Here is a 24,047-nt window from a genome sequence, read left to right as displayed (position 1 = left end):
CTCAAACCACTCCCAGACAGTCCAAACAAAATTATTACTTGAGAAATTGCTCGTTGCTAAAAAGCCCTTTTTGTTTCTTTTTCACCATTTGAATTGAACACAATCACAGTAAGGTACAAATTGTTACCCAGAAATGATTTTCTGGGTCACAATTAACAACTGCGTTGGACCTTTAAGGCATAAAACGGAAGGAAAGAGAGCTCTGGTGGACATGTACAGTAGTAGGTGGTGGACAGACCAAAGCATGTACTAGCCTACGAATAAAACCCCATTCTATAATCCAGACTTTGACCTTCCCCCATTCCAGTATAACGAATCCTCTCATGCACATATATTTACCCACAAAATGTTTTTTTTTGTATTTGCTATTTCAATCATTTCCCCTCTCTTTTAATTAATGGATAACAACGGAAGGCATCTGATGCACTGCAGACCACAGCACTGCTAAATGGAGAACATAGATTATCAAACCATAACATATTTATATTTTCATCAGCAGAATCATACAAAGGGTAGTCTAATTTTGCTTTTTGGTATTTACAAGGATCTCCAAAAGCTGCTGCAAAAGCATCAGCTACTCTTCCAGGGAAATATAATCTTTATCTTGACGATTATCAAATCAAATGAAATATGTAGACCTACATAAACCGATTGTGCATTATTGGAGTCTTCATTGAATCAGCAATAGATTTATTTGACTGATAAAGATGCATTCATCTATTCCTATCAATAATTAATAGACTTTCTCTTTGAGGTCACCAGTGCTGCGACAGACAATTTACATATTTAACCAAATTTAACCAAAATCTGTTTTCGATGAATTTAACAGACAAACCCATTCTATTTATGTTAAATAATTCCAATAATTTTATGGAAGTTAATTTTTCTGACTAAAGTTAAGTAATTTAATATTCATCCTCTCCTAATAGACTACGGCTACTTCTAAATCGTTCTTAATAGGCTACAATTTTCCAAACAGCACTTTGTGTTTTTTTTATTTCTAAGAATGTTCTGAGGTGGGTGATACAATGCTAATATCAATGCAGTAATTAACTCTATGGAACATATGAGTGGAAGCGGAAAAGGAGAGGCGGAGGGTTGGTATGGACGGAGAGAGAACGCGCGCGACAGAGAGTGAGAGATGGAGAGAGGCAGGGAGGGAGAGCGCACGAACAGTGTTGCCGTTACTGTCAGCTGTGGAACGGTTCAGTCATCAATGGACAGGGTACACACGTAGCATAGCCTCTTTCAATGTACCTTTATTTCTGCTATGAAACGGAGGGAAGTATAATCAAATCCGGTTACCTAGTTTCGCTTTCATCGTTTATATTGCAGATTGAAATGGAGACAACGTTGTGTTAGCGCGCGCTATTGATTAGACTCCAATAGGCTTTATTCCTTGCGGAATATTTGTTTGATCTCAACCATATATTAACAATGATGGAGTATTGGAGGCAGTGCGCATTATGGCTGATCAACTGCAAGGTGCTACCACCCAACCATCGGGTAACATGGGAGTCCGCCCAGGTATTCGACCTGGCTCAGACACTCCGAGATGGAGTGCTCCTGTGTCAGCTTCTCAACAACCTCCGACCCCAGTCCATCAACCTCAAAGAGATTAATCTCAGACCGCAGATGTCACAGGTAAAATAAGAAACGTGTTTACAATAATTTCATATCAAAAACATTAAACGCTTCAAATACTCTGCTAAACCACAATGCCCATATTTTCACCCATCGAATGGAGTAATCAAAAACATAAAAGACTGCACAGAGGGAGGGAAAACCTGTTGGCAGTTTGAATCACATTAATTTAACTTAGTTCGCTGTGAACTTGGGAATTGTTTCATATCCTAGAAAGTTTTCTCTTTTTTTGTCAACGAGGGAAGTTTCCGTTATTTTGATCTCTTAAAGCAAAGCTGTACCGTTATCTGAACCGAGTCAGACCTCGCTTGCCCTCTATGGCAACCAGGCCTCAGAGCATTTCATATTATTCTGTACAAAAATCTGACACTCCATTTAGTATGATATGTTAGGTTTCGATGGTATGGATTAATTTTGGATGTTCATCATCCATTTGGTAGGATATGTTACAAATTACAATTCCTATTATATGTTAAGATTTTGCTAAACATACAGTATGTTATAGATTTGTAATGTACAATGTTATGAATTTGCAAAAGTATGATATGTTAGGAATTCCAATTTGTTGTGGCTAACATTAGCTAGGGTTAGGGGAAGAGTTAGCTAACAAGCTAAGTAGTTGCAAAGTAGCTAAAATGTAGTAAGTAGTTGAAAAGTTGCTGATGGAATAAAATGCTAAAGTTGATGATATTCAAACCTTTGGGTTGCTAGAGTTTCACATTATACACCCACCTATACACCCCGACCAATCATCCTCCTTTAGTATTTGCCTTAATTAACCTTATATAACCATACATATAGTCTCTGAGACCAGGCAGTCTATAGGGTATGAGATTCACACATTCAGCTGGAGGTAGAGAGGTTGCTTTGAGTATATGGCTTTATATACATCAACAAAACAGTTTCAATCAATTCTTATGTTTCCCCCTCCCCCATATTTTGATTTGTATTTATTTATATATTTAAATAATCAAGTGAATAGCCCCACAAAGGCAGTAAAATTACATGGGCCAACTATCACATTTCTCTGTGACAGTACATGACAGGTTTTGTCTATTAGAAATAAGTGGTAGCTGGTCTTTTCTGTGCTTTCCTCGTTTTCCCTTCCCTGTAACAGAGTTGTTTTTTGATTTGTGCTCTTGCATCTCAACACTTTCATCCTTTCCTATTGATTTATTGTCCCATATTGAGTCAATAGCCAGTACAAAGTACATGTATATGACAATATCTATTATGTTCCTAGCACACAGAAAGGCTAACAGACAAACATACATACAGATAGACAGATATGTAGACAGACAGACATACATACAGATAGACAGATAGGTAGACAGACAGACATACAGACATACATACAGATAGACAGATAGGTACACAGACAAACATACATACAGATAGACAGATAGGTACACAGACAGACATACAGATAGACAGATATGTAGACAGACATACATACATACATACAGACAGACAGACAGACAGACAGACAGACAGACAGATAGACAGACAGACAGACAGACAGACAGACAGACAGACAGACAGACAGACAGACAGACAGACAGACATACAGATAGACAGATAGGTACACAGACAGACATACATACATACATACATACATACAGATAGACAGATAGGTACAAAGACAGACATACAGACATACTTACAGATAGACAGAGATGTAGACAGACACACATACATACAGATAGGTAGACAAACAGACATACATACAGATAGACAGATAGGTACACAGACAGACATACAGACATACATACAGATAGACAGATAGGTACACAGACAGACATACAGACATACATACATATAGACAGATATGTATACAGACAAACATACATACAGATAGACAGATAGGTAGACAGACAGACATACAGGTAGACAAATAGGTACACAGACAGACATACAGACATACATACAGATAGACAGATAGGTAGACAGACAGACATACAGGTAGCGTGACTGCCAGGTACAGGTACAGCTCCCCTGTCTTCTGCGTTATTAAAAACAGAGGCTCCTGCCTCCTGCCACGTGTTCCTCTGCTCTCCTGGTTGTCAAAGACCATCTGCTCCTGTCCTGTCCCACGCCAAGCCTGTCCTGTCACAGCCTGGGTCACACCAAGCATGTCACAGCCTGGCCTGGCTCTGGGCTGGGCAGATTATAATTCTCCTTCACATCACAGCTAAATCTGTGTCTCAATGACAACTCTCAGGGGAGAGAGGGGACGGTTACTCCATGTGACGAGTCTAGACCAACCTTTAGAGCACCTGACTGCCACACACACACTCCCACAGTCACACGCACGCACACGCGCACGCATGCACGCACACACACACACACACTCAGTCATCACGCACACTCAGTCATCGCACACTCGAATGAAGCAGCCAATGAGTAAGCTGCTTCACAAACCAACTATCAGTGTATAGCTGACAGACAGATTGCGTGACAGAGTGAGTGCACTCTAAAACAATTCTACAATCCTCATGTCAATATGAATTACTTCTACAATTGACTCGTAATCAAGTTTGTTTTTAAAATGGTCAAAGTCAAGTGGACCATTACATTTGCTATTGTTATTGACATTTTGTATTGCTTTTAGTGCCTCAAACAAATTACCATGTTTGCATGGTGCTTTAAGAGAGGAAACTAGGTTGTGTGTTGGTAAGAAGAGAGGTTGAGCTGTGTATTACTCTCAGGGTTAGACAAGGCCAACGGCTACAATTATTGATCGAGAGAAGATCATTATTTGCCTGCATCCGCTCTAAGTCATGACATAATGGCACACTATGTAGCAGGCACATTGGATGTGTCCTATGCTTACCCATTGTAACACAATGTTATTTTTAGACATGGCTTGATGCCATCTTGGATTAGTCATTATGATTCAATGAGGATGATACATACAAAAGTGTAAGCACCTACACTGAAGCAAATACGATTCATATTTACAATTCTGCTCAGCCTACTTTCTCTTGATTGTAGACCAAGCAGATATAATATTTCTGTCCTTAGGCTTAACACACTACTAGTGTGCTACACCCATTCACACAGCATGCTAAGGAGACCAATTTCCTTTGGTTGTACATCACTATCCAACCACAGAAACTGGAGGGGAAATTTCAAAAAGCCCCTCCACAACTTTCTATCTGCGTCCGAAATTGAACCTTACTCCCTATATAGTGTTTGACTTTTCACCAGGGCCCATTCAGAATTAGTACACTAAATATGGAATAGGGTGCTATTTGGGAAGCACCCACTGCCCCCAGCCCTCAGTGCTCCATGGAGGTGTCATTTACATAACGGAGGGTTGGTTGAGATGCATGAATACCACAGTGAATAATTAATGAATACACAGTGGCAGTAGCTATTTTATCATTGGTCCATTTACAAACACATGGGACGCTAGGCCTCCCCTCACCCAGTGGGACCCTGGGGACCGCGAAGAGACCCAGACAAAGGCTTAGAGGGCCCAGAGCACAAAGGACCTGTCTGGTGCACAGAGCCATATCAAAGACCCCTCTCTGAACACAGGGGCCTGGACCCTCAAAGCAGCGGGCCTCGTGGCTGTATTAGACGCGTAATTAAAGCACAAGTCATCAGCTCCTCTGGAGACTTAGTTATCCAGCAGTGATGGCTGCAGCGGGGTTGGCAAGAGGGAAGTAGTGGAGTGTGTAGTGTGTGTCTCTCTGATGTGAAGTGTGCTAACAGCGTGTCTCTCTGATGTGAAGTGTGCAAACAGCGTGTGTCTCTGATGTGAAGTGTGCTAACAGCGTCTGTCTCTGATGTGAAGTGTGCTAACAGCGTGTCTCTCTGATGTGAAGTGTGCTAACAGCGTGTCTCTCTGATGTGAAGTGTGCTAACAGCGTGTCTCTCTGATGTGAAGTGTGCTAACAGTGTGTGTCTCCTTGGTGTGAAGTGTGCTAACAGCGTGTCTCTCTGATGTGAAGTGTGCTCACAGCGTGTCTCTCTGATGTGAAGTGTGCTAACAGCGTGTCTCTCTAATGTGAAGTGTGCTAACAGTGTGTGTCTCCTTGGTGTGAAGTGTGCTAACAGCGTGTCTCTCTGATGTGAAGTGTGCTAACAGCGTGTCTCTCTGATGTGAAGTGTGATAACAGAGTCTGTCTCTGATGTGAAGTGTGCTAACAGCGTGTCACTCTGATGTGAAGTGTGCTAACAGCGTGTGTCTCTGATGTGAAGTGTGCTAACAGCGTGTCTCTCTGATGTGAATTGTGCTAACAGCGTGTGTCTCTGATGTGAAGTGTGCTAACAGCGTGTCTCTCTGATGTGAAGTGTGCTAACAGCGTGTCTCTCTGATGTGAAGTGTGCTAACAGCGTGTGTCTCTGATGTGAAGTGTGTCAACAGCGTGTGTCTCTGATGTGAAGTGTGCTAACAGCGTGTCTCTCTGATGTGAAGTGTGCTAACAGCGTGTCTCTCTGATGTGAAGTGTGCTAACAGTGTGTGTCTCCTTGGTGTGAAGTGTGCTAACAGCGTGTCTCTCTGATGTGAAGTGTGCTCACAGCGTGTCTCTCTGATGTGAAGTGTGCTAACAGCGTGTCTCTCTGATGTGAAGTGTGCTAACAGTGTGTGTCTCCTTGGTGTGAAGTGTGCTAACAGCGTGTCTCTCTGATGTGAAGTGTGCTAACAGCGTGTGTCTCTGATGTGAAGAGTGCTAACAGCGTGTCTCTCTGATGTGAATTGTGCTAACAGCGTGTGTCTCTGATGTGAAGTGCGCTAACAGCGTGTCTCTCTGATGTGAAGTGTGCTAACAGCGTGTCTCTCTGATGTGAAGTGTGCTAACAGCGTGTGACTCTGATGTGAAGTGTGCTAACAGCGTGTCTCTCTGATGTGAAGTGTGCTAACAGCGTGTGACTCTGATGTGATGTGTGCTAACAGCATGTGACTCTGATGTGAAGTGTGCTAACAGCGTGTCTCTCTGATGTGAAGTGTGCTAAAAGTGTGTCTCTCTGATGTGAAGTGTGCTAACAGCGTGTGACTCTGATGTGAAATGTGCTAACAGCGTGTCTCTCTGATGTGAAGTGTGCTAACAGCGTGTGACTCTGATGTGAAGTGTGCTAACAGCGTGTGACTCTGAGGTGAAGTGTGCTAACAGCGTGTGTCTCTGATGTGACGTGTGCTAACAGCGTGTGTCTCTGATGTGAAGTGTGCTAACAGCGTGTCTCTCTGATGTGAAGTGTGCTAACAGTATGTCTCTCTGATGTGAAGTGTGCTAACAGCGTGTCTCTCTGATGTGAAGTGTGCTAACAGCGTGTCTCTCTGATGTGAAGTGTGCTAACAGCGTGTGTCTCTGATGTGAAGTGTGCTAACAGCGTGTGTCTCTGATGTGAAGTGTGCTAACAGCGTGTCTCTCTGATGTGAAGTGTGCTAACAGCATGTGTCTCTGATGTGAAGTGTGCTAACAGCGTGTGTCTCTGATGTGAAGTGTGCTAACAGCGTGTCTCTCTGATGTGAAGTGTGCTAACAGCATGTCTCTCTAATGTGAAGTGTGCTAACAGCGTGTCTCTGATGTGAAGTGTGCTAACAGCGTGTCTCTCTGATGTGAAGTGTGCTAACAGCGTGTGACTCTGATGTGAAGTGTGCTAACAGCGTGTCTCTCTGATGTGAAGTGTGCTAACAGCGTGTCTCTCTGATGTGAAGTGTGCTAACAGCATGTCTCTCTGATGTGAAGTGTGCTAACAGCGTGTCTCTCTGATGTGAAGTGTGCTAACAGCGTGTCTCTCTGATGTGAAGTGTGCTAACAGCATGTGTCTCTGATGTGAAGTGTGCTAACAGCATGTCTCTCTGATGTGAAGTGTGCTAACAGCGTGTCTCTCTGATGTGAAGTGTGCTAACAGTGTGTCTCTTTGATGTGAAGTGTGCTAACAGCGTGTGACTCTGATGTGAAGTGTGCTAACAGCATGTCTCTCTGATGTGAAGTGTGCTAACAGCGTGTCTCTGATGTGAAGTGTGCTAACAGCGTGTCTCTCTGATGTGAAGTGTGCTAACAGCGTGTGACTCTGATGTGAAGTGTGCTAACAGCGTGTCTCTCTGATGTGAAGTGTGCTAACAGCATGTGTCTCTGATGTGAAGTGTGCTAACAGCGTGTGTCTCTGATGTGAAGTGTGCTAACAGCGTGTCTCTCTGATGTGAAGTGTGCTAACAGCATGTCTCTCTGATGTGAAGTGTGCTAACAGCGTGTCTCTGATGTGAAGTGTGCTAACAGCGTGTCTCTCTGATGTGAAGTGTGCTAACAGCGTGTGACTCTGATGTGAAGTGTGCTAACAGCATGTGTCTCTGATGTGAAGTGTGCTAACAGCGTGTCTCTCTGATGTGAAGTGTGCTAACAGCGTGTGACTCTGATGTGAAGTGTGCTAACAGCATGTGTCTCTGATGTGAAGTGTGCTAACAGCGTGTCTCTCTGATGTGAAGTGTGCTAACAGCGTGTCTCTCTGATGTGAAGTGTGCTAACAGCGTGTGACTCTGATGTGAAGTGTGCTAACAGCGTGTCTCTCTGATGTGAAGTGTGCTAACAGCGTGTCTCTCTGATGTGAAGTGTGCTAACAGCATGTCTCTCTGATGTGAAGTGTGCTAACAGCGTGTCTCTCTGATGTGAAGTGTGCTAACAGCGTGTCTCTCTGATGTGAAGTGTGCTAACAGCATGTGTCTCTGATGTGAAGTGTGCTAACAGCGTGTGTCTCTGATGTGAAGTGTGCTAACAGCGTGTCTCTCTGATGTGAAGTGTGCTAACAGCATGTCTCTCTGATGTGAAGTGTGCTAACAGCGTGTCTCTGATGTGAAGTGTGCTAACAGCGTGTCTCTCTGATGTGAAGTGTGCTAACAGCGTGTGACTCTGATGTGAAGTGTGCTAACAGCGTGTCTCTCTGATGTGAAGTGTGCTAACAGCGTGTCTCTCTGATGTGAAGTGTGCTAACAGCATGTCTCTCTGATGTGAAGTGTGCTAACAGCGTGTCTCTCTGATGTGAAGTGTGCTAACAGCGTGTCTCTCTGATGTGAAGTGTGCTAACAGCATGTGTCTCTGATGTGAAGTGTGCTAACAGCATGTCTCTCTGATGTGAAGTGTGCTAACAGCGTGTCTCTCTGATGTGAAGTGTGCTAACAGCGTGTCTCTCTGATGTGAAGTGTGCTAACAGCGTGTCTCTCTGATGTGAAGTGTGCTAACAGCATGTCTCTCTGATGTGAAGTGTGCTAACAGCGTGTCTCTCTGATGTGAAGTGTGCTAACAGCGTGTGACTTTTGAGCTGCTGTGTTCAGTCAAAACCAACACCCAGTTGTTACTGTTTTCTCTGGGTAAGACAAGTTATGTAGTAACAGTTATGCAGTACAAATACACCTAGAAATCGACTCAAACATTTCTTGTGACAGGATTTTCCTTGAACCTGGAAACATTTTGACTGGGCCCTGTCTTTCAAGAGATACGAATAATGAAAGCTAGAGATAAATTAAATGGATTTGAGGGGTATTGGCCTTCGTACGTTCTCCATAAAATCCACAAGGTCACAAGTTCTAAGGAAAGTAGAAGTGTAAATCTGACATCCACAGAATAGCTTGGATGCTGTTGTAGTCTTTTCTCATGGGAGTGTGTCTACTTGTGAGAGGAACGTGCAACAGGTGCAGCAGGAGTGAGTTAAAAGTGTCTTACTTCATTTTTTTTAGGTATGTGTTTATCTCTGTGTGTGTGGATTTTACAACACGGCAGTATGAAAGTGTCAACTGAGAGAAAGTGTAGATGGGCAAATGGCTGCTGAGACTGTTATGCTCTAGAGTGTAGACCAAAAGGTTTTGTAAGCTGTGGTTTGGTTTCAGTATTAGCAGCACAACGTGGCTTATACGTGAATGCACACAATGCATCGGCAGCAGCATTAGTACATATAGTCCTCTTTCTAAAAGACTGTCTCTAAGCTTTGGCACACTAAGGAAGTGAGGAGACGGAATAGAGGAAGGAAGTGAAACTTGACATGCCTGGGCCAAACCCATTCTGTCTAAAAAAACACACAGAAGAAACCTGACTTAGTACATGACAAAGCTTCAGAGTTCCCATTTAAGTAAGAACATTACTTCAAGAGGTAGAGAGAAGAGAGGGGGGCGGGAGAGAAAAAGATAAAGCGGAAAGAGTAAAGAGAATTGTCAGTTTTGGGACACTTTGATGATGTCCTCATTACTGATTTTGTTCCGAATGACTCAGAATTCTCCTAATCGTCCAAGTTCTGCATTCACCTGTATTTCCCTTGCTGGAATAGATGTAGATGTTTTGGGAAATTGTATTCTATGATAGTGGTGGAAAAAGTACTCAATTGTCAAAATACCATAATAGAGTCCTATAGGGCGGCGCACAATTTGCCCAGCATGGTCCGGGTTAGGGGAGGGTTTGGCCTGGGGAAGGATTTACTTGGCTCATCGCGCTCTAGCGTCTCGTTGTGGCGGGCTGGGCATCTGCAGGCTGACCCCGGTCGTCAGTTGAACGGTGTTTCCTCCGACACATTGGTGCGGCTGGCTTCCGGGCTAAGCGGGCAGGTCTAAAGAAGAGTAGTTAGGCGGGTCATGTTACGGAGGACACATGGCTCGACCCTCACCTCTTCCGAGTCCTTTGGGGAGTTGCAGCGATGAGAGACGATCGTAATTGGATTGCAATTGGATATAACGAAATTGGGGAGAAAAAAATACACAATGTATTTTTTACCAAAAAAATACAAAATAGATTAAAAACATTCTATAAAATTAGTAGAGTAAAAGTCAAAGTCACCCATTAAAAATACTACATGAATACAAGTTTAAAAGTATCTTGTTTTAAATGTAGCTAAGTACAGTGGTGGAAAAAGTACTCATTCTTGAGTCAACCTAAAAAGTAAAAGTAAACACTCAATCAAATTTATTGTATTAAGCAAACCAGGGGGCACACTTTTCTTGTTTACTTAACTTACAGACAGCGAGGGGCTCATTCCAACACTCAGACATAATTTACAAGTGCAGTATTTGTGTCAAGGGAGTCTGCCAGATCAGAGGCATTAGGGATGACAGTGCGTTATATTGATAGGTGTGTGATTTGGACCATATTGCTGAGGTGGCTTATGGTAGAGAAATTACCATTAAATTCTCTTTCAAAAGCTCTGGTGGACATTCATGCAGTCAGCATACCAATTGCACACTCCCTCAATACTGGAGACATCTGTGGCATTGTGTTGTGTGAAAAAACTGCAAATTTTAGAGTGGCCTTTTATTGTCCCCAGCACAAGGTGCACATGTGTAATGATCATGCTGTTTAATCAGCTTCTTGATATGCCACACCTGTCAGGTATATGGATTCTCTTGGCAAAGGAGAAATGCTTACTAATAAGGTTGTTAACAAATTTGTTCACAACATTTGAGAGAAATAAGCTTTTTTTTGCGTATTGAAAACTTGAGGGATCTTTTACTTCAGCGCATGAAACATGGGATCAGCATGGTATATGGACAATATACCACGGCTAAGGGCTCCTCATGCACAACGCCACACGGAGTGCCTGGATACAACCCTTAGCCATGGTATATTGGCCGTATATCACATTCCCCCAAGGTGCCTTATTGCTTATAAACTGGTTGCCAATGTAATTAGAGCAGTAAAAATACGTGTTTTGTCATACTCGTGGTAAACGGTCTGATATACCACATCTGTGAGCCTATCAGCATTCGGGGCTTAAACCACCCAGTTTATAATATAGAATATGTACCTCTGCAGAGCGCCAGTCAAATAAATGGTAATGCTATATGAGGAATTATGTCATTACATTTTATGATTTTCAAAAAGGAAGAGAGTCTGATCTCCAATCAATGTTTATTGCGTTTTTTTGTCCTGCCAGACTGGTTCATTTCATCAGTATTGTTGTAAGTGCTTTCTGAGAGCTTTTTCGTCAATACTGACATAGTTACATTGAAAACAATGGCCATTGATGATAGCGTTTAACTCTATTTAAATCCATGTCTAATACGAATCTGATGGGAACAACACAAAATGAAACACATGAACGTCAATGTCCCCCATTTGTTATATGTTAACACAGCTTTTTATTTCTTTGTCCTTGTCATGGTCTTATTAGATATCAGACTCGTTATTCATGAAGTGTCTCAGAATGCTGATCTAGGATCAGCTCTCCCCTGTCCATGTAATCTTCTTCAATATGTCCTAAGAGGCTAAACTGATCCTAGATCAATACTCCCACTCTGAGATGTCCAGATGACCCACTCGAGGGAGAGATGTTTCTATAGCCGGCAGCACCACTGCAACCTTTACTGTTCATCCAATCTCCAGTGGAGCATTGAAAACCTCGAGCCAAATTAAATGGACATTATTTTCTACCCGGCTAAAAATAGATAGAGCAGTCAGTCAGTCAGGCAGTCAGTAATGATAATGCTTAAAGCAAAGAGCACTTGGCCTTGCAGTGTGTAGCCTAGTGTTTCAGTGGTGTACTGTATTAACAATATGTATTTCATATCACGTTTCTCCACTAAGTGTGAATGAGGATGTCTAATGCTTCTCATGCTGTGTAATAGTGGGTATTGGTGATACTCAAGTGTGAATGAGGATGTCTAATGCTTCTCATGCTGTGTAATAGTGGGTATTGGTGATACTCAAGTGTGAATGAGGATGTCTAATGCTTCTCATGCTGTGTAATAGTGGGTATTGGTGATACTCAAGTGTGAATGAGGATGTCTAATGCTTCTCATGCTGTGTAATAGTGGGTATTGGTGATACTCAAGTGTGAATGAGGATGTCTAATGCTTCTCATGCTGTGTAATAGTGGGTATTGGTGATACTCAAGTGTGAATGAGGATGTCTAATGCTTCTCATGCTGTGTAATAGTGGGTATTGGTGATACTCAAGTGTGAATGAGGATGTCTAATGCTTCTCATGCTGTGTAATAGTGGGTATTGGTGATACTCAAGTGTGAATGAGGATGTCTAATGCTTCTCATGCTGTGTAATAGTGGGTATTGGTGATACTCAAGTGTGAATGAGGATGTCTAATGCTTCTCATGCTGTGTAATAGTGGGTATTGGTGATACTTGGACATCTCTGCTGAGCTCTATTTAAATACTGTTGCCTTTTTTCAGAAAGTATTCAGACCCCTTGACTTTTTCCACATTTTGTTACATTACAGCCTTATTCTAAAATGAATAAAATAAAATAAATCAAATCAATCCATACACAATACCCCGTAATGACAAAGCAAACGCAGGTTTTTAGATTTTTTGGGGCAAATTTATGAGAAGATTTACGTAAACATTTAGACCCTTTAACTCAGTACTTTGTTGAAGCACCTTTGGCAGCAATTTCAGCCTCGAGTCTTCTTCTTCTTGGGTATGACACTACAAGCTTGGCACACCTGTATTTCGAGACTTTCTCCCATTTTTCTCTGCTGCACCTCTCAAGCTCTGTCAGGTTGAATGGGGAGCGATGCGGCACATGGACTTTATTTTTTGTTGTTGAATTTTACCCCTTTTTCACCCCAATTTCATGGTATCCAATTGTTTAGTAGCTACTATCTTGTCTCATCGCTACAACTCCCGTACGGGCTCGGGAGAGACGAAGGTTGAAAGTCATGCGCCCTCCGATACACAACCCAACCAAGCCACACTGCTTCTTATTAACACAGCTCACATCCAACCCGGAAGCCAGCCGTACCAATGTGTCAGAGGAAACACCGTGTGATGAGAAGGATATCCCTACCGGCCAAACCCTCCCTAACCCAGACGACACTAGGCCGGTTACAACAGAGCCTGGGCGCGAACCCAGAGTCTCTGGTGGCACAGCTGGCGCTGCAGTACAGCGTCCTTAACCACTGCGCCACCCGGGAGGCTACATCTACTTTCAAGGCTCTTCAGAGATGTTAGATCGGGTTCAAGTCCGGGCTCTGTCTGGGCTACTCAAGGACATTCAGAGACTTGTCTCGAAGCCACTTCTGCGTTATCTTGGCTGTGTGCTTAGGGTCGTTGTCCTGTTGGAATGTGAACCTTCGCCCCAGTCTGAGGTCCTCTGTACTTTGCTCCGTTCATCTTTCCCTCGATCCTGACTTGTCTCCCAGTCCCTGTCACTGAAAAACATCCCCACAGCATAATGCTGCCACCACCATGCTTCACTGTAGGGACGGTGCCAGGTTTCCTCCAGATGTGACGCTTTGCATTCAGGCCAAAGAGTTGAATCTTGGTTTCATCAGACCAGAGAATATTATTTCTCATGGTCTGAGAGTCCTTTAGGTGTCTTTTGGCAAACTCCAAGCGGGCTGTCATGTCCTTTTACGGAGGAGTGGCTTCTGCCTGGCCACTCTACCATAAAGGCCTGATTGGTGGAGTGCTGCATAGATGGTTGTCCTTCTGGAAGGGACTCCCATCTCCACAGAGGAACTCTGGAGCTCTGTCAGAGTGACCATCGGGATCTTGGTCACCTCCCTCCTTCTCCCCCAGTTGCTCAGTTTGGCCGGGAAGACAGCTCTAGGAAGAATCTTGGTGGTTCCAAACTTCTTCCATTTAAGAATGATGGAGGCCACTGTGTTTTTGGGGACCTTCAATGCTGCAGAATATTTGTTTTACCTTCCCCAGATCTGTGCCTCGAGACAATCCTGTCTCAGAGCTCTATGGACAATTCTTTTGACCTCATGTCTTTTTGCTCTGACATGCACTGTCAACTGCGGGACCTTATGTGTGTGCCATTCCAAATCATGTCCAATTTATTACATTTACCACAGGTAGACTCCAATCAAGGTGTAGAAACAGGATGCACCTGAGCTCAATTTCGAGTCTCATAGCAAAGTGTCTGAATACTTATGGAAATAAGGTATGTCTGATTTTTATTTTTAATACATTTGCAAAAATGTTCTAAAAACCTGCATTTTGTCATTTTGTCAAGACTTTGTCATTCTGGGGTAATGTGTGTAGATTGATGAGGAAGACATCAAATTTAATCCATTTTAGAATAAGGCTGTAACATAACAAAATGTTGAAAAACTTAAGGCGTCTGATTACTTTCCAAATGCACTGTATATACCTGTGGTGGAGAAGAGTGTTAATAATTACATACAGAAGCACACTATGGTGCGCTCGCACAGACACACACCAACACAGGATCAGACACCAGTTGACCTGTCTTACACACCCTCTGCAGCTGGAAACCAAATGAATGATATTTTACTGGATAAGGAGGAGGAGGAGGGGAGGGGGAGTGAGGGGACAAAGAGGAGGATGAGATGTGAGGAGTAGGAGGGGGAGGAGGAGGGGCGGACAGACAGTATTCATGCTCCAGTGAGAAGACAAGGGTCGTACGCCTTGCCTCTTTCGAGAGAACAGAGAGGCTGGAGAGGGAGAGCCTTGGATCAGGTCATTACAGCTGATGAGCAGTAAAGGTTTATGTGTCCCCTAACACACACTACTGTCCTGTGAAGATTTACATACCCTGGCCTGGCCAACACACTACTGTGCTGTGAAGATCTACATACCCTGGCCTGGCCAACACACTACTGTCCTGTGAAGATTTACACACCCTAGCCTGGCCAACACACTACTGTCCTGTGAAGATTTACATACTATGTCCAACACACTACTATCCTGTGAAGATTTACATACCATGGCCAACACACTACTATCCTGTGAAGATTTACATACCATGGCCAACACACTACTATCCTGTGAAGGTTTACATACCATGGCCTGGCCAACACACTACTGTCCTGTGAAGATTTACATACCATGGCATGGCCAACACACTACTATCCTGTGAAGATTTACATACCATGGCCTGGCCAACACACTACTGTCCTGTGAAGATTTACATACCATGGCCAACACACTACTATCCTGTGAAGATTTACATACCATGGCCAACACACTACTATCCTGTGAAGGTTTACATACCATGGCCTGGCCAACACACTACTGTCCTGTGAAGATTTACATACCATGGCATGGCCAACACACTACTATCCTGTGAAGATTTACATACCATGGCCTGGCCAACACACTACTATCCTGTGAAGATTTACATACCATGGCCTGGCCAACACACTACTGTCCTGTGAAGATTTACATACCATGGCCAACACACTACTATCCTGTGAAGATTTACATACCATGGCCTGGCCAACACACTACTATCTTGTGAAGATTTACATACCATGGCCAACACACTACTATCCTGTGAAGATTTACATACCATGGCCTGGCCAACACACTACTGTCCTGTGAAGATTTACATACCATGGCCTGGCCAACACACTACTATCCTGTGAAGATTTACATACCATGGCCTGGCCAACACACTACTATCCTGTGAAGATTTACATACCATGGCCTGGCCAACACACTACTGTCCTGTGAAGATTTACATACCATGGCCTGGCCAACACACTACTATCCTGTGAAGATTTACATACCATGGCCTGGCCAACACACTACTATCCTGTGAAGATTTACATACCATAGCATGGCCAACACACTACTATCATGTGAAGATTTACACACCCTGGCCAACACACTACTTTGCTGTGAAGATTGAAGGACATTTACCCATGAATCTCTCTGGCCTCCACCACATCCCAGCCAAACTATCACAACCCTCCGTCTCTCATGACCCCATCACAGAATCTCTGCATCACTTGACCTGCTCCGTAAACAGACAGAGCACCAAATAACATAAACCGTACTGCTATCCATCAAGGTGTACACATACATAACCTCTAGCTTCAGGTGGATGTGGGTTGGGAAACATTTCATGGAAAATGCCGAAAGATATAGAAACGTTGTTACTCTTTATGGGCGACTTCCCACCCTTTTGAAATACCTCGGGCTGTACATGAAAGCACATAAGAGGCGTTGGAGACGACAAATGTTATTAGTCTGTGGCTGTGTCCCAAATACCACCCTATTCCCTATATTGCACTACTTCTGTGTACTGGTAAAAAAAAAGAAAAAAAAAGTAGTGCACTATAAAGGGAATAGGATGCCATTTGGAACGTAGCCTACTGTATGTCCCTGGGTTTGGATCAGCTACTGTGGACCGTAGCTAGCAGGCCGGCCAGCTGAGGCCAATCAGTCATCTCTCATTAATAATGTAATGAAACAGGGCTGTCATGAAGAGCTGTGCCTGTCAGTGCTGCATTAAATAAGTCTGTACTGTTAAATAGAAGAGTCAGGGTGAAAGTTGAGTGGAGATTATAACAGAACATGGTCAAGATGTTCAAATGTTCATAGATGACCAGCAGGGTCAAATAATAATTATCACAGTGGTTTTAGAGAGTGCAACAGGTCAGCACCTCAGGAGTAAATGTCATTTGGCTTTTCATAGCAGATCATTCAGAGTTAGAGACAGCAGGTGCGGTAGAGAGAGATAAAACAGCAGGTCTGGGACAGGTAGCACATCCAGGGGAACAGGTCAGGGTTCTATAGCCGCAGGCAGAACAGTTGAAACTGGAGCAGCAGCACGACCAGGTGGTCTTGGGACAGCAAGGAGTCATCAGGTCAGGTAGTCCTGAGCCATGGTCCTAGGGCTCAGGTCCTCCTAGACAAAGAGAGAGAAATAGAGAGAGAATTAGAGAGAGCATACTTAAATTCACACAGGACACCAGATAAGACAGGATAAGCACTCCAGATAGACTGAACCTAGCCCCCCGACACATAAACTATTGCTGCATAAATACTGGAGGCTGAGACTGGAGGGGTTGGGAGACACTGTGGCCCCGTCCGACTATACGCCCGTACAGGGCCAACCAGGCAGGATATAACCTCACCTACTTTGTCAAAGCACAGCCCCCACACCACTAGAGGGAGTGGATAGCATACCTTTCGGGTATTGGCCCAACGCTGGTAACTGCTAGGCTACCTGCTGCCCGTATAAATGAATTGCTGGCGTATGTCTCAGTTAGCTTTTTGATTCGAGTGCAGACTGCACTGATGAGTATTATCCTTCAGACCGGGTGTGAGAAAAATACATCATTCTGTGGCAGTTACTGGAGTCTAGTGTGTAGTATGGAGTCTACTCTCCACTGCCTAGGAGGTTTATGGACAGAGTACAATCTGAGGGGGTGTATCTCTGGATCGTGCATCCTGCTGTTTTAGCTGTCTGTCTTCTGGCTGGGTTTGACCCTTAGCTGGACCTGGTTGTAAAAGGCGGACAGATGTTCCTCTGCAGTCAGCACATAGTCATTCGCCTACACTCCAACTCAGGTTTCCTGATGACACAGCTAAGAACAGGTCCCAGCTCTCACATGTGTGTGACATATACAGTACCTTAGGTCTGGCTTGCGTCCCAAATGACACCCTATTCCCTATGTAATGCCCATATGGCTCTGGTCTAAAGTAGTGCACTACATAGGGAATAGGGTGTGCCATTTTGGATGGGAACCCTGGTGATCTGTTTCCATGACATAGGCCCATACATTAAGCTATACATTACCGTGGTCTGTGGCCCCCTGTTTTCCTCCTATAGGGTTTCATATGACACCATTTCTTCTCACCTGACACAATCTCAAGAGACGGTCATAAGATACAGTAGGTATGAGTCATAGAGAAAGCATGCAGGGGTTATGTCATTCTGATGCAATACCCTGTTGAATACGATGGTATTCATTGCTACAGGGCTATAGTTAAACCATTGTTCTATCTGTCTTGTCAATGTGAGATGCTCCAAGCAGTAGCACACTAGCCTGGAATCCAAACTCATATGCTCCACTTGACCATTGTATCAGTTTGGATTCCAGGCTAGTAGCACACAGAGGCTGCATCTAAATGGTACCCTATTCCCTACATAGTGCACTGCTTTTGACCAGGGCTGAAATGTCTCTGGTCAATAGTGCGCTATACAGGGAATCAGTTGCCATTTCAGATGCAGCATGGCACTCTCGCTCCCTGTTGGCTGGGCTGGGTTGTCTGTGGGCATATCAGATTGAGTGAAAGGACAAACAGAAAGAGGCCTCTCAGGTCTCTAATCTCATTCACTGTACATCAGTACGTCCTCTGCTTCCTCTGTGACAGAGTCGGCCATCTAACTGGCTGTTAATTGACACTCATTAACCAAAAGAGATGAGATGAGTCTAACTCAGTTTGGCTTTTCATGTGGGAGATTTTAGACCAAATAGAGTAGGATTTGATTAGGTAGTATTTGGTAGGCTAGGCTACATACAATACACACTGGGGTTTTAAAAGACCCCCACACTGGTTGCCATGGAGCTTTGGAGCATATTGAAGGGAATACATAAGCAGAACGAAATAAGATCCTTATTATGGAGCGAAAGCGCTCTGAACAGATTCAACACAGCAATACCACATGACTTGAAAAGCAGAATGTGGGATTGGATGGTGGTAGAGACCATTTTCTCTTTGTCTTATTTCTGCAGATGGTTTTGGCATGGTGCTTCAGATATTAAATGCTACACCTTCATTATACAGTGTTGTGGTGAATTCTCCCTACACTTACCCTTGCATTCTTCCTGGTCCCCTTCCCTACTCTACAGGTTAACACACACACACACACACACACACACACACACACACACACACACACACACACACACACACACACACACACACACACACACACACACACACACACACACACACACACACACACACACACACACACACACACACACACACACACACACACACACACACACACACTCTCTCTCTCTCTGACACAGGCCCATGTTTCCATGCTCATTCAAGGTTCACTGATTCGGGAGATGTCTGCCGGGATGCAACAGTAAGCCGTGGTGTGACATCGTCATTCCATGTCAGGAGGATGGTTTTGAGAGGTACCCACACCAGTCAGGCCTCACTCTGGACTGTACAAGAGCCTTAGGGGGCTGAGTGTTCCTAATGCAGAAAACAGCTCAGTGTGAAAGGATCCCGAGCCTCCCTGGTGCTTACTCACCACCCCCGTCCCTCCCTGCACCCAGCATGCTTCACCCCAGTGCTACAGAAAGGGTTTCAGCCCACTGAGTCTAGTGCTGTGGGTTTCAGATGCCTTTCTGTGAGGCTGCTGTTTCCTTCAGATAGTAAAGCTCTTCGGGTTGCTCAGAAGCCCCCGGGCGGCCGTCTCCAAGATGTGCTCCTCAGATAAAACGGCATGCATACAAGTGTAAACATTCAACGTTATTTACTAGCTGCCTGCGTGCCCTTCACTCTGACTGTCTTATCTGGGGTTTTCTGCCCCAAGGCCTTTCTTGGGAAGTCATCTGTAATGCCTGATGCGATTTGAGTGGAGCAGAATTTAATATTTGATGTTTGTGCCCATCATCATCTTCACAGACGGCTCTGATCTCGTGCCACAGTTCAGGAGAATAGCTAAATATTGGATCGAGAAATATGAATAGAGAAACTGTTATAATGAATAGAGAAAGATGACTTTGCCTCTCTCAGTTGTTTGACTTGTGTATTCTGTTTTTTTAACAATGCATTGTTTACTAGTATTGTAACACTGTTCTAGTAACCCAGACTCGTTGACTGCATCTACTGCCGTGCCAAGCAGAGTTACAGCATCACACAGACAACAGCTGTGCTGTTGGAGAAATGAGAGAGAGAGAGAGAACAACTGATAAAAAAACACTTCCTGTGAAAGTCTGCCTGTGAGTCAAGACCAAACGAAAAAGAAGTAAGCAAACAACCCTATCTCTGAAGGGTTTCAGTCCAGCCCTGAAATAAGGCTTGTTAAAGCCTGGTTACTGGTTATTCACATCAGTACGTGTTTGTGAGGACTGATGTCATTCTAACAGATTGTTGTGATAAAGTCTTGTATTGGAGGATGTTGCCATCAGCATATAACATAACAGGACACCATTTAAGATTGTAATCTTAATACAGTAGCTGAAGGCTCTATTATGTGCATTCGTTGTTGGGGATATACTGTGTTGAGTGACTTAAGTCCATCATTTGGCGATTATGGTTTAAATATGCACATTTCATGTCAATGACCCTGCAATTCATAAATGTCAATTATCCTGCAATTCTCAAAGCCTGCAGAGAAGCAGCATATTGCAACCTACAGAAATGAGCAAGTGCTTTGGTACAGATGAGAGAGCATTGCAGTTCAGATCTGGTAGGGATTTTTTAAACCTTTATTTAACTAGGCAAGTCAGTTAAGAACAAATTCTTATTTTCAATGACAGCCTAGGAACAGTGGGTTAACTGCCTTGTTCAGGACCAGAAAAACAGATTTTTACCTTATCAGCTCAGGGATTTGATCTTGCAACCTTTCGGTTACAAGTCCGAAGCTCTAACCACTAGACTACCTGTAGTCTGCTTTAGTAATGTGCCAACAGTATCCTCCTATAAAACAGTCTATGACAACGTCCTCTCTTTCATCTAGAGTTTATCACAGAGTAGCTAACCCACTTTGGGTCAACCATGTTTTATGTCAGCCAATTATCTTAACGGGCCTCCTCGTTTGTCTCTGTCCCAGACACAGCACTCTGATCAAAAGGTTAAGATTACACTGAGTGTGAGGTTCACCTCTCCCATCTTCTCAACTGTAAGATGGCAGTAGCATCCATCGCGTCAGCATTTTAGCTTCACTAAATCAATTTTTATTCAGCCAACGTTATGTGGCAGGGTTTGAGGCTACTGACTCTGCCTATGTGCGGTTCTGTCGGAGACTGATCTGGATTGGAGAAGGCCAGTCTATTGATCTACATTAGGTTAATTACTTCACATTTGGGATGTGCACTAGGCAGAAAGGTTTGGAAAGTCAGTAAACAATCTTCTTCTTATTCTTAAATGTGCAACCAGCGGGGGGAAGAAATCTTTACTCCACACACAGAGATGCATACAAAGCTCTCTCTCACCCTCCATTTGGCAAATCTGACCAGACCTCTATCCTCCTGAGTCCTGCTTACAAGCAAAAACTAAAGTAGGAAGGACCAGTGACTCGCTCAATAAGGAAGTGGTCAGATGACGCAGATGCTAAGCTACAGGACTGTTTTGCTAGCACCCACTGGAATATGTTCCGGGATTCTTCCGATGGCATTGAGGAGTAAACTACATCAGTCACTGGCTTCATCAATAAGTTAATTGATGACGTCGTCCCCACAGTGACCATACATACCTACCCCAACCAGAAGCCATGGATTACAGGCAACATCCTCACTGAGCTAAAGGGTAGAGCTTCCTCTTTCAAGGAGCGGGACTCTAACCCAGACGCTTATAAGAAATCCAGCTATCACTGCATCGCTGTGCCATCAGAGACTCTGGGTTCGAGCCCAGGCTCTGTCGCAGCCGGCCGCGACCGGGAGGTCCATGGGGCGATGCACAATTGGCCTAGCGTCGTCCAGGTTACGGAGGGTTTGGCCGGTAGGGATATCCTTATCTCATCGCGCACCAGCGACTCCTGTGGCGGGCCGGGCGCAGTGCACGCTAACCAGGTCACCAGGTGCACAGTGTTTCCTCTGAGACATTGGTGCGGTTGGCTTCCGGGTTGGATGCGCGCTGTGTTAAGAAGCAGTGCGCCTTGGTTGGGTTGTGTTTCAGAGGACGCATGGCTTTCGACCTTCGTCTTTCCCGAGCCCATATGGGAGTTTTAGCAATGAGACAAGATATTAACTACTAACAATTGAATACCACAAAATTGGGGAGAAAAGGGGGTAAAATTCCAAAAACAAAATAAAAAAAAGAAGGAAATCCCGCTATGCCCTCCGACGATATAAGGGCACGAGGTGAGACCCAGATGCAGACACGGGAGTCAGATGGTTTGAGTCTTTGTTATTTATTATATCCTAAAGGGGTAGGCAAGAGAATGGTTGTGGACAGGCAAAAAGTAGAAACCAGTTCAGACTCCAGGAGGTACAGTGTGGCAGGCAGGCTCAAGGTCAGGGCAGGCAGAATGGTCAGGCAGGCTCGAGGTCAGGGCAGGCAGAATGGTCAGGCAGGTGGGTACAGAGTCCAGAAAACAGGCAAGGGTCAAAACCGGGAGGTCTAGTAAAAGAGAATTTAAAAGGCAGGAGCACGGGAAAAACACACTGGTTGACTTGGAACATACAAGACAAACTGGCACAGAGAGACAGGAAACAGGGGATGGAGACAATAGAGACAACAAATCATTTGATTTGATTTGACCCTGTCATTTTCACATATACAACAATGGCCGTATGTTTATTGTCGAAGCCAGGTGGAATGGGAATGTGTTGTGTGGCAGCCATGTTGAAGTGTGAACCAGACATGAGCCTCTTCTGGCTTCCAACTTTTCAATATAAAGGTTTAGGTCCTCTTGACAGTTTGTGGCGAACAGGTCAGGACCAGCGTTGATAAATGATAATAGTGAGACTGGAGTCTGATTCTGAGAAGACTGTGGTATGATCTGTGGTACTCAGCCTTCAAACACTCTGTATAGACGGGGATTTCTCAAATCGGCTTACATTTCTATCTAGGCTTAAATAAATACGCATTTAATATGAGATCGAGCTATGCAGTGAAGCAAGTCTGTCATCAGAATAAAGTGACTCATTTTACTTTGTGTGACTGTATGGTCAATCATCTTATATTATCATCCAACTAATAATCAAAATATCCCCCTTTACTCTGTTTCCAGTTCCTGTGCTTGAAGAACATCAGGACATTTCTCTCCGCCTGCTATGAGATATTTGGCATGAAGAAGAGTGAACTCTTTGAGGCATTCGACTTGTTTGATGTGCGGGACTTTGGAAAGGTAAGCAACAGGATTCATGCACTGAGTATGTTTACATGCAGACTAATAATTCGATATCAAGCTGATTATGGCAGTAGGCCGAGAACAGAAATAGTCATGTAACACCTTACTCTGCTTATGTTAATTGGCGTGAGGTCAAGTTTTGAATGATTAGGACATGTAAACAGCTTAATCGGAGTTCTAGCAGTGTATTTGATCTGCCCATGTGCTAGCCCATGTGCTAGCTCTTATTACGAATAAAGTGAGTTCGGAAAAACTGAAGGTATGTATCTTAGAAAGAGTTTTCACCTTCAAACTTTATATGTCCCAACTTAGAATCAAAAAGGTTTCACAAAAATAAAATGGTCCCTGTGGTAGAACGTTTATTTTGATTGGTGATTTCTTGCATTTATAAAAAATCATTTCAAATATGTCCATGTGAACAGCATTATTAGGGAACCCGTTCTTGCAAAGCATGTAAATGTTTTAAACAAACTATTATATTAATCTGACTAGCCACAATAATCGTATTACTAACCACAATAATCATATTGTTGTGTGCATGCAAACGTCCTCACTGTTTCATTGGGGATACTCTACTCTCTCTTCACATATTTTGCTTTGAGTGTTCCATCTCTCAAGCTGGAAGGATCCTGTTATACTGTTGTCAGCTTGAGAAACCTTGAGAAGAATAGTGCACATGACAAAAAAGTAATGTAAGGAGATGAGTGTACTCTGT

General features: G+C 43.7%; 1 protein-coding gene across 2 annotated transcripts in view; it reads left to right on the top strand.

Moving 5' to 3' along the window:
- The first annotated feature begins 1,116 nt into the window (after positions 1-1,116).
- Positions 1,117-24,047, top strand: part of LOC135522699 (guanine nucleotide exchange factor VAV3) — a 145,127-nt gene continuing 122,196 nt past the window's right edge. The window contains exons 1-2 of one of the 2 annotated variants that reach the window (XM_064949209.1): positions 1,117-1,644; positions 23,213-23,329. In XM_064949209.1, the coding sequence (XP_064805281.1) occupies positions 1,438-1,644; positions 23,213-23,329 (324 nt within the window). In that variant the 5' untranslated portion in view covers positions 1,117-1,437. The remainder of the gene's footprint in view (positions 1,645-23,212; positions 23,330-24,047) is intronic. The other variant, XM_064949211.1, reaches the window with a different exon arrangement.

Source organism: Oncorhynchus masou, chromosome 30 (assembly GCF_036934945.1).
Source record: "Oncorhynchus masou masou isolate Uvic2021 chromosome 30, UVic_Omas_1.1, whole genome shotgun sequence".
Taxonomy (NCBI): domain Eukaryota; kingdom Metazoa; phylum Chordata; class Actinopteri; order Salmoniformes; family Salmonidae; genus Oncorhynchus; species Oncorhynchus masou.
This window is presented reverse-complemented; position numbering and strand designations above follow the sequence as displayed.